The 10,981-nt window shown below is 46.6% G+C and overlaps 1 protein-coding gene across 5 annotated transcripts in view; it reads left to right on the top strand.

Annotated features, from left to right (window-relative positions):
• The first annotated feature begins 500 nt into the window (after positions 1 to 500).
• The window catches only part of RNF149 (ring finger protein 149), a 36,326-nt gene continuing 25,845 nt past the window's right edge, over positions 501 to 10,981 (top strand). For 4 of the 5 annotated variants that reach the window (XR_004443926.1, XR_004443928.1, XR_004443927.1 and 1 more), the window contains exon 1: positions 501 to 1,115. Coding sequence is in view for 2 of the 5 variants with exons in the window: in XM_033239059.1 (XP_033094950.1) it covers positions 656 to 1,115 (460 nt within the window). In the remaining 3 variants the exon portion in view is untranslated. The remainder of the gene's footprint in view (positions 1,116 to 10,981) is intronic. The other variant, XM_033239060.1, reaches the window with a different exon arrangement.

The following is a 10,981-nucleotide window of genomic DNA, read 5'->3' as shown; positions in this document are numbered from 1 at the left end:
AAATTGCCTCCCTAGTCGCCCAGGCTGGAGAGGAGTGGTGATCTCGGCTCAATGCAGCCTCCACCTGCAGGGCTCAGGTGATCTTCCCACCTCGGCTTCCCGAGTGGGAACTACAGGCGGACGCCAACAGGCTTGGCTAATTAACTTTGAAACGATTTAGACAAGGCCTCTGCCATGTGCCTTGCACAATAAACTCTCCACAAACATCTGTTAAGCGATTTTACTGAACCGCGGTCCACGCCTGCTTTCAGGGAAGCTTCCCGTTTCTCTGGAGTTACTTCCCCTCACTTCAGGGGAGCTAGACGTCCTGTTGCGCAAACTCGGCCCCTGGCCAAGGGGTCAGCCGTGGCGCAAACTTTGGTATAGGCTGCGCGCCCCGCCTCCGCCCACAGGCGCCCGAGAGCCCTGAACTGCTCGCGGTCCGCGGCTCAGCGGAGCTTACGCCTGCGCACTGCGCGGCTGATCGGGCGGGGGCGGGGCCAGGGTCGGTCACGCCCCTCGTCCGCTCCGCCAAGTGCGCGTGCGCAGCGGCCCCGGCCCCGACCGCGCCTCTGTCTTCCCGGGCGGCGGTGGGCGTCAGCTTTTCTGCGCTCCGCGGACGCGCAGCGCTCGCGCGTGACCCCTGCCTGCCTTTAGTCAGCTCAGCTGTGCTGCTATGGCGTGGCGGCGGCCCGAGGCCGGCGTTGGGGCCCGCGGCGCGCTGGCTCTGGCGTTGCTCGCCCTGGCCGTGTGCGCGCCGGGGGCCCGGGGCCGGGCTCTCGAGTGGTTCTCGGCGGTGGTGAGCATCGAGTACGTGGACCCGCAGACCAACCTGACGGTGTGGAGCGTCTCGGAGAGCGGCCGCTTCGGCGACAGCTCGCCCAAGGAGAGCGCTCAGGGCCTGGTGGGCGTCCCGTGGGCGCCCGGCGGAGACCCCGAGGGCTGCGCGCCCGACACGCGCTTCTTCGTGCCCGAGCCCGGCGGCCGAGGGGCCGCGCCCTGGGTCGCCCTGGTGGCTCGCGGGGGCTGCACCTTCAAGGACAAGGTGCTGGTGGCGGCGCGGAGGAACGCCTCGGCCGTGGTCCTCTACAACGAGGAGCGCTACGGGAACCTCACCATGCCCATGTCCCACGCGGGTGAGCAGGCCGGGGCGCGAGGGTACGGGAGGGGGACTTCTGCGCGGCAGCCGAGGCTGGGGTCTTCAGGGTTGGCCCTGAACCGCAGGCCGCGAAGCGGGCCTGGCACGATTCTCGGGCCTCTGGCTGTTGGAACTCTCAGGGAAGCCCTCATTTGCTCGGTGCGGCTCCCCGAGCGCTGTTGGGAGGGAGGTAAGTCTGCAGACGAGATACAATCTTCGCCTTTGATCCATGGGGCGAAGGGAGTACTATAAGACGTTAAAATCCACAGAAGGAGGCTTGTGGTTCTAACAGGTGGGGAAATCTCATATTCCTAATCATGGTCCCCTTTCCATTCACCGCTTCCGAAAGTCGGAGGGGTGAGTAGGAATCCAGGCTCTTAACCCAGCGCGCCCCAGGATCGGTTGTTCATCAACATAAGGTGATGGCTCGTTGGCACTCTGTTTTCTTCACTTTCTTGAATCATGTCTGAATATTCTAAACTCTGAGTCAGAAAACCTGCATCTGACTGAGTCAGTAAACCTTGACCTGTGCTTTCTGACTTGCTACATTTAGAGTTATAACACTGGCTCTACTGCCGGTCAGATTCAGTGAGTCTTGAGTTACGATCAAAATTTTGAAATTACTGTGTTCATTCCAGAGCAGACCTTAGGACCTGTAATCCCAGCACTTTGGGATGCCGAGGTGGGAGGATCGCCTGAGGCCCAGGAGTGCGAGACCAGCCTGGCCAACATAGTGAGACACCATCCTACAAAAATTTTTAAAAATCGCGTGGGCAGGGTGGCACCCGCCTGTAGTCCCAGGCACTCAAGAGGCTGAGATGGAAGAATCACTTGAGCCCAGGAGGTCGAGACTGTAGTGAGAGCTGTGATTGTGCCACTGCACTCCAGCCTGGGCGAGAGAGCAAGACCTCAAGAAAAATAATAATAATAATAAGACCTTGCTATTTGCCAGGCAACCCTTCCTACACATACTATTCCCTAGGGCAGCAGGTTGTATCTTCAGGCAGTAGTCATAGTTTAAGTCTTATTTTGCAAAATATCCTTAAAACTAAGTTCCGGGTAAAATAACGATCAGTACACAGAGAGTGAACATATTCTGTTATGTAAGATAACCACTTTATGCATCACACAACTAGTTGACTCAGTCTCAGCTTAATGTGGTTAATTTTTTTTTTTTTTAAGTTTCCACTGCTACTAAATCAGACATTATTTTTCCTATACTTCTGTTTTTTCTCTGTTTTGGCGTCCTGAGTGCAAGTTCAGGACCTAACGGTAAAGTGAGGACAGAAAAATAACCTTGGATTTGCCTATTTTGTGAAGTGATGGGAAAAGTAGCCAGCTGAGAGACTGTTGAGAGGAAGTAAGGACTGTTAGGACAACTCTTTCAAGAAGATTGAAGACAGAGAGAGATGCAGAGGAATGGGCAGAAATTGTGGGAGTACGGGATGGTGGGACAAAGTTGGTAGGGTGTGTTTGAAATTGGGTGGGAGTGATCTGCTAGAGTCTTCCAGAGGGCAGGAAGGCTGGGTCCAGAACCCTGGAGGCTTGGCCACAGGCAGTCCAAGGACAGTTCCTCAGTTGCAGCAGAAAGGAGGGCATGGGAATGAGAGCAGATGTCCATGTGGTGGCACTGGGCTAGGCACCACGTTCGGTGCGGTTATTCCAGTGGTTACAAATCTATTTAATTGTCATGGTACCCAGGCTGCGTTTCCACAAGAGTGTCATGAAAGGTCCTGTCAGATTTGACATAGCACTCCACGTACATCCTATCAACTTTAGTAGTTCTGTCAAAGAAAAGAGGTTAGTGTGCCGTGATTCTCTGTTGCTGGGTCCTTATACACCCATCTTAACGTAGACTTTTTTTCAAATGGCAGGTTCATCAGCGTACAGTTTTCCAAATCTACTTACTGCATTTTTTGATAATAGCTTTAAGAACCCCCTTTTCCGGCTAATAGCACTTGTTGTAACCATGGCTCAGCAACCTTGCCTGCTTATGTTATTGACATGTAATTTATCCAGGCCCAGAAAAACACCTCTGATGTTCATGTGAAATCCACTTCTTGGGAGCTTCTCTTCCCATTATTGGTGTCCATTCTAGCCTTTTTTAGTGAGAGAATAATTCTGTTTGAGAGAAAAGACCAATGAAACAATTTAAAGATGTGTGAAGTGTCCAGTCTGCAGACACAGCTCAGTGTTCTGCATAGAGTGACTCACTCTTCCCAACAGCCTTTAAGGTAGATATTTGACCACGGAGTACATACAGATGAGGAAACTGACGCTCAAGAAGTTTAAATGACTAGCCAGGGACAACATAGTAATCTAGGGCCAGGTAATTCTTTGTTCTCTCTCCCTCTCCCCCTCCTCTTCCTCCCTGTCCCTACCCCCTCCACATGTGTGTCTCTGTGTGTGTTGGGGCGGGGGTTGTCCTGTGCATTGTAGGATATATTAGCTGCATCCCTGGCCTCCACCCACTAAATTCCAGTCCTGACAAAGATGTCTCCAGATATTGCCAAACGTTTAGAGAGTCAGGGAGGGGCCGACAAAATTATCCAACATTTTGAAGCACTGATTAAAGGGAAATTAGTTTGGTAGCAGTGTGACGGATGAATTAAACAGCAACAACTGGGAACAGAATCCACTTAGACTGTGGGGCTAGTCTAAGTAGAAATATAAGGGCCAGTACTGTAGTGGTGACTGCAGAAATGAAACGACCCTTACAGAATGTGGCCACACTGGGCATGATGGTACCCAGTGTGACTTTTTGAGAATGGAATTAAGTCACAAGGTGACTGTGTACAGCCAGCCTTGAAGATGGCTCAGACTTAGGTTTCTGTGTTTAGCCAGAGTGTGACTAGAGCCAGGAAAAACCACTGATTCAGTGGTTCTCACTGTTCTGTGTAACATTGATTTTCTATGAAATAGGTGGAGGTGGCCTGCCTATAAAATTGAATACTAGGCTGGGCGCGTTGGCTAACGCCTGTAATCCCAACACTCTGGGAGGCCGAGGCAGGTGGATCATGAGGTCAAGAGATCGAGACCAGCCTGGCCAACAGGGTGAAACCCCGCCTCCACTAAAAATACAAAAATGAGCTGGGCATGGTGGTGCGGGCCTGTAGTCCCAGCTACTCGGGAGGCTGAGGCAGGAGAATCACTTGAACCCGGGAGTCAGGGGATGCAGTAAGCCAAGATTGCGCCACTGCACTCCAGCCTGGGCGACAGAGTGAGACCCTGTCTCAAAAAAAAAAAAAAAAATAATAATAATAATAATAATAATACTGGTAGGCTCTTCCCAAGCCTCAGGAGAATTTCTCCAGTTTTTCTGAAATCTTACTTGTCTCTACTAGAATCCAGTACAAGATTATTTTGGGATTTAAATCAGTATTTTATTGTGGCTCTAAAAAAAAGTGATTTTAATTTTTTGTCAGAACAACTATAAGGACTGTTACTAATTTCCAAAGTCAATTCTGTTTACTTTAGCAGACATATATTCAGCAGCCACTTTGGGTTAAGTATTATGCCTGCTCAGGGATAGAAATGCATAGGATACAGGCCTGCCCTTAAGAGGTATATGGTCTAGGGGGAGTGATACACAGAACTTTCCAGACTATGTGGTTTGAACCTCATAATTGCAGTATGCACAGGTGCTTAGCAGGTGTAAAGGAAAGGTTTTTTTTTTTTTTTTTTTTTTTTTTTTTTTTTTTTTTTTGAGGCAAAGTCTTGCTCTGTCACCAAGGCTAGAGTGCAGTGGCATGATCTTGGCTCATTGCAACCTCTGCATCCTAGGCTCAAGTGATCCTCTTGCCTCAGCCCCCCAAGTAGCTGGGACTACAAGCACACACCACCGTGTCTGGCTAATTTTTGTACTTTTTGTAAAGATGGGGTTTTGCCATGTTGGTCAGGCTGTTCTCCCTCAGCTCAAGCGATCTGCCTGTCTCGGCCTCCCACAGTGCTGGGAGTGTAAGCCACCACACCTGGCTAAGGAAAGGGATTTAATGCAGGTGTTGCAAAGGTATCAAAGTAAACTTGACCAAGGTAGGTGGAAATTAGTAAACATCAAAGCACTACAACAAAAGCTTTTACAGGATATTGGCCTTAAATTAACGTACATGTATTTGTTAACGAATAGGCTGATCCTTTAGCTGAAATCTTGGCATGGTCTTTTAAGAATGGCACTTTCATTTTTTGACAGTTATTTACTGAGTGCCAAGTACTGGCAAGGCTTGGAGCTATATTTGGGAATCTGCCAGAGTTGGAGTGGGTGGCAGGGGAGGTTACAAAGATGTGTAAGAAATCCCTCCTATTGATTAGAGGTATAGAAAGAAAATTTTTTTAAAATCCCTGACCTTCAGAGAGCTCACATGTTGAGAGGGGTGTGCATTTTGTATTTGCAGAGCAAGTTAAATAGTTTTTTATGAATGGATAATAAGTTCTTGATGATCTGTAATGCTACACTCTCACAAATTATCTAAAAATTTAGATTTGAATTTAAAATGTGTTTTGAGACTGGGCACAGTAGCTCACACCTGTAATCCCAGCAGTTTGGTAGGCTGAGGCAGGTGGCTCACCTGAGGTCAGGAGTTCGACACCAGCCTGGCCAACATGGGAAAAACTCCGTCTGTACTAAAAATACGAAAAAAGATTAGCCAGGCATTGAGGCAAGCGCCTGTAGTTCCAGCTACCTGGGAGGCTGAGGCATGAGAATAGTTTGAACTGGGAGGCAGCGGTTGCAGTGAGCCAAGATTGTGCCACTGCATTACAGCCTGGGCGACAGAGCAAGACTCTCTCTCAAAAATAAAATGTATTTTGGTGCTATAGGAAGACAGAAATGGCACCTCATAGCCTCACAGAGGATGAGATTAGCTAGGACACTTCCCAGAAAGGTTGAGGGTTTTTTGGTTGGTTTTGGTGGTTTTTTTTTTTTTTAGAGACAGTGTCTCAGTCTGTTGCCCAGGCTGGAGTGCAGTGGCACAGTCATAGCTCACTGTAGCTTTGCCCTTTAGGGATCAAGCAGTCCTCCCACCTTAGCCTTCTGCGTAGCTGGGACTACAGGTGCATGCTGCCACACCTGGCTAATTTTTTAAATGTTTTGTAGAGATGGGGTGTCCCTATGTTGCCCGGCTGCTTCCAAATTCCTGGACTCAAGCTGTCCTGCCTCGGCCTCCCGGAGTGCTGGGATTATAGGTGTGAGCCACCACACCTGGCCAAGGTTGAGTTTTGAAGGACAAGTTAAAGTCGATGGGGAAGGTGTGTTGTGTGCGATAGAGGTGAGTGGGCTATAGGACATTCTGGGTGGCAGAAACAGCCGTTTGCAATATTGCAAAAGGCTGAATGAAGATCTGAAATAAAGCAGTGCATTTGGGAAAATTGCAAAAGAGTTCTTAACATTGTTGAGTATTCAAAAATACAAAATGTTTTTGAGCAAGACACATTGTCCAAAACATAATTTAAAATTCTGTGCCAAAAAGAGAATTGCACTTATGTTGGGGTCCTCCTAACTCACCTAACCAACCATAAAAACGTTTGTTTTGCATAATGTTTCAGATTTCCATGATATTTACATTCATATTGATGAATTCACCAAATTCACCTGCTAGGGAATCTCTTTATTGGGAATTCGCCTTATTGGGTCATTTTAACTTTAGCAATAAAAGATGAGCCAGTTTTTCAGTTGTATTCATTCATGTAGAAGCCTTTTTATAGGCCATCACTGCTTGATGCTAGGGCTACAAAAACTAATAAATAAGAACAGGTAGTACTTGTCTAGTGAGGGAGACCTATAAATAAATTACAGTAGGTGTGCAAAAAGAGGTATCTAAGAGGCGGATGGTGCTGAAAAGTCTTAAGCTGAGCTTATGCTGAACCTTAAAGATTTGACCAGAAATTATCCAGAGAGGAAGGGAAAAAAAGTAGAGAGAGTGTTGCAGTTAAGTTATTGGGGAAAAGAAAACCTGAAAGTTTGTAGTATTCTCTTTGTGGAACTTTGAAATGATTTCTAGCCGCCTAAATTAGTTTTCTAGAACAGAAATCTAATCCACTACTTTAAATATTTCAATAGCTCTCTTCTCCTTCAAGAGAATGTTGAAATCTACTTTAAATAGCTGTCTTGGGAGGAGAAATAGTACACTAGACTCATGTCATCCAGAAGAATTTTAAAGCTGTTGACCAAGTCAGAACTTTTTTCCTTTTTATTATTTTGACAAGGTGATAAGAGAAACACAGAAATTTGAAAAGAAACAGAAGTAAGCACAAGTTTATTTTTTGGTACAGAAGAATGTTAAATTGTGTTATGGGTGATTTGGTTTGTTAAAAATACTGTCTTTGAAGTGGGACATCGTGATGCTACCAGTAATCCCAGCACTTTGGGAGGCTTAGGCAGGCAGATTGCTTGAGACCAGCCTGGGCAACATGGTGAAACCCTATCTTTACAAAAAATACAAAAATAAAAATTAGCAGGCCAGGCACGGTGGCTCACACCTGTAATCCCAGCACTTTGGGAGCCCCAGGCGGGCAGATGATGAGGTCAGGAGATAAGACCATCCTGGCTAACACGGTGAAACCCCGTCTCTACTAAAAATACAAAAACTAGCCGGGCGAGGTGGTGGGCGCCTGTAATCCCAGCTACTCAGGAGGCTGAGGCAGGAGAATGGCGTAAACCCGGGAGGCGGAGCTTGCAGTGAGCTGAGATCTGGCCACTGCACTCCAGTCCAGGCGACAGAGCGAGACTCCGCCTCAAAAAAAAAAAAAAAAAAAAAAATCGTCCCCTCACTTCTGTACCTCTTTGTTACTCTGCTTTCTTACTGCAAAAGTGGTAGTCTGAAATAGTCATTCTCATCCCCATTTTGTAGCTGCAGAAGCATTCTCAGTGAGCATGGATTTGTCCAGCCCCCTAGGCAATGGATAACAGTGATATTTGCACCCAGGTCTGTGTGGCTGTGGAGCCTGTGATCCTATGAAGGGGTGCAGGGAAGGGGCACTACCTCGGAACTGGGTCTTCAGATTTTAGAACTGGCTTTTTCAGGTGATGTGTGACATGGAGCAACTCCCTAGGATTTCTAAACACTCAGCTGTAGAACGATAGTGTGGCCTTTTCCTGCTTCAAGTGAGTTATAAATGTAAACGTGTTCTTCCCCGTTACCACACAAAGAATGTGGTATCAGTACCAGAAATTGATTCAACTGTCATCATAGCATAGTTTAGTTTTCTGCATAAAAGCTTTTAACTGATATGGAAACATGAGAGTTCGTTGTACTGTTCTTTCTACTTTGTACGTGCTTGGAATTTTCCACAAAAGCGGGTTTACAAAAAAGACTTCTAGCTTGCAAAGTGCCATATAATTATATCAGATATAACCATCATAATTCTTTCTATACACATCCTTCTTAACTGCTAGATGTTTATTTTCATGATGGCAGAAAATGCCTTCCTCCTTGTTGTGTCGCCTTGTGATGACATGGTTGGTTGTGTGGGTGCTTTGGAAACTACAGTTCTTGCCAAGGGACCCTTTTAGACAGGCAGGTCATCAGATCATAGGATCAGCTTCCACATAGGGGCTACCTTAGAAGGGTGTCCTTCTGGTGTGTCAGTAACTAAATCCCAAAGCTTGAGATCCACAGTGGATTTGCTACAGATGAAATTTCTCTCCACAATAAAACAGTGTTAAAACGTGGTTTTAGTGTGATGTCAGGGAACGTTCTTTATATACCCTTTCAAGTTATTTTTTGTTTTGTTTCGAGACAGAGTCTCGCCCTGTCGCCCAGGCTGGAGTGCAGTGGCGCAATTTTGGCTCACTGCATCCTCCGACTCCTAGGTTCAAGCAGTTCTTCTGCCTCAGCCTCCTGAGTAGCTGGGATTACAGGCATGAGCCACCACGCCCAGCTAATTTTTTGCATGTGTAATATTAGTAGAGACAGGGTTTCACCATGTTCGCCAGGCTGGTCTCAAACGCCTAACCTCAAGTGATCCACCTGCCTCGGCCTCCCAAAGTGCTGGGATTATAGACATGAACCAACACGCCTAAAAGTTATTTTTTGAATAGCTAATATGTGCACATGATACAGAATTCTTACTATGCAAATAAGACCCCCCACCCCGTCCTGCATCCTGTAGAGCCTCTCCCCAGAAACAGTCATGGTCTCCAGTCTCTGGGGTAGCCTTCCAGAGGGTAGTATGTTGTTTATAGGGGCATGTAGGTCTTTGGGTTTTTGTTGTTGTTTTGTATTTTTAAGGACAGCATGCTCTCCACACAGTTTACATGTTGTGTGTTGTGGAGAGCATGCTGTGTACTCTGTGTACATGTTGTGTACTCTGTCTTGAGTACTGTCATTACTTACAGAGCTGCTACTTCAGTCTTCATACACATACTGTAATATATATAGCTTTTTTCTTTTCGATGGACATGTATATTGTGATAGTGAAAACTTAGGAAAAAACATTGGCAATAAATCTTTTTTATTTATTTAATTTTATTATTATTTTTGAGACAGTGTCTTGTTCTTTTGCCCAGTCTGGAGTGCAGTGGTGCAATTTCAAGTCTCTGCCTCCTAGGCTCAGGTGATCCTCCTGCCTCAGCCTCCCAAGTAGCTAGGACTACAGACATGCATCACCACATCCAGCTAATTTTTGTATTTCTTTTTTTTTTTTTGAGATGGAGTCTGGCTGTGTCGCCCAGGCTGGAGTGCAGTGGCGCGATCTTGGCTCACTGCAAGCTCCGCCTCCTGGGTTCATGCCATTCTCCCGCCTCAGCCTCCAAGTAGTTGGGACTACAGGCGCCCGCCACCACGCCTGGCTAATTTTTTGTGTTTTTAGTAGAGACGGGGTTTCACCGTGTTAGCCAAGATGGTCTCGACCTCCTGACCTCGTGATCCGCCCGCCTCGGCCTCCCAAAGTGCTGGGATTACAGGCTTGAGCCACCGCTCCCGGCAATTTTTGTATTTCTTTTAAGAAGAGACAGGGTTTTGCCATGATGGCCAGGCTGGTCTCAAACTCCTGATCCGTCCGCCTTGGCCCCACAAAGTGCTGGGATTACAGGCATGAGTCACCGTGCCCAGCCAACAATAAATCTTTATAGATACCTCATTGGTTACATCTATGCAGTTACGTTTCTGGACACAGAATTGCTAGGCCAAAGAGACATGGACATTTAGAATTTTTCAAATGCCATTGCCTTTCGTAGAAAGAGTATAGTAATTTATTCACCACCCCACCAGCAGTGTGCGAGAGTGCTGATTCCTATTTTTGCCAATATAGTATATCAGACTTTTTGGTCTTTGCCAATCTTACAGGAAATGTTTTCATTTGTTACCAAGGAAGACTTTTAATGTGTTTAAAATCGCTTTTGCAGGGAGAGAGTGACTGCCAGTGGACACAGGGTTTCTTTTTAGGGTAATGAAAATGTTACGGAATTAGATAGTGATGATGGTTGTACAGCCTTACAAATCTACTAAAAACCACTGACTTGTACACTTAAAAGTGAATTTTGTGGTATGTGGATGATATCTCAATAAAGCTGCTATTTAAAATATCCATTTGGCCAAGCATAGAGTGGCTCATGCCAGGAGCCCAACACTATGAGAGGTCGAGGTGGGAGAATTGTTTGAGGCCAGGAGTTCAAGGCTAGCCTGAGCAACATAATGAGACCCCATTTCTACAAAAAATGAAAAAAATTAGCCAAGTGTAGTGGTGTGTGCCTGTGGTCCCAGCTACTCAGGAGGCTGAGGCAGGAGGATCACTTGAGCCCAGGAGTTTGAGATTTCATTGAGCTAGGATCCCACCACTGTACTCCATCCTGGGTGACAGAGTGAGACTCCATCTCTTTAAAAATAAAAACAAAACAAAAAACCCTTTTTATTTTCTTTTCTGCAAATC

This window comes from Trachypithecus francoisi, unplaced genomic scaffold (genome assembly GCF_009764315.1).
Source record: "Trachypithecus francoisi isolate TF-2019V2 unplaced genomic scaffold, Tfra_2.0 Lachesis_group17, whole genome shotgun sequence".
NCBI classification, from domain to species: Eukaryota; Metazoa; Chordata; class Mammalia; order Primates; family Cercopithecidae; genus Trachypithecus; species Trachypithecus francoisi.
This window is presented reverse-complemented; position numbering and strand designations above follow the sequence as displayed.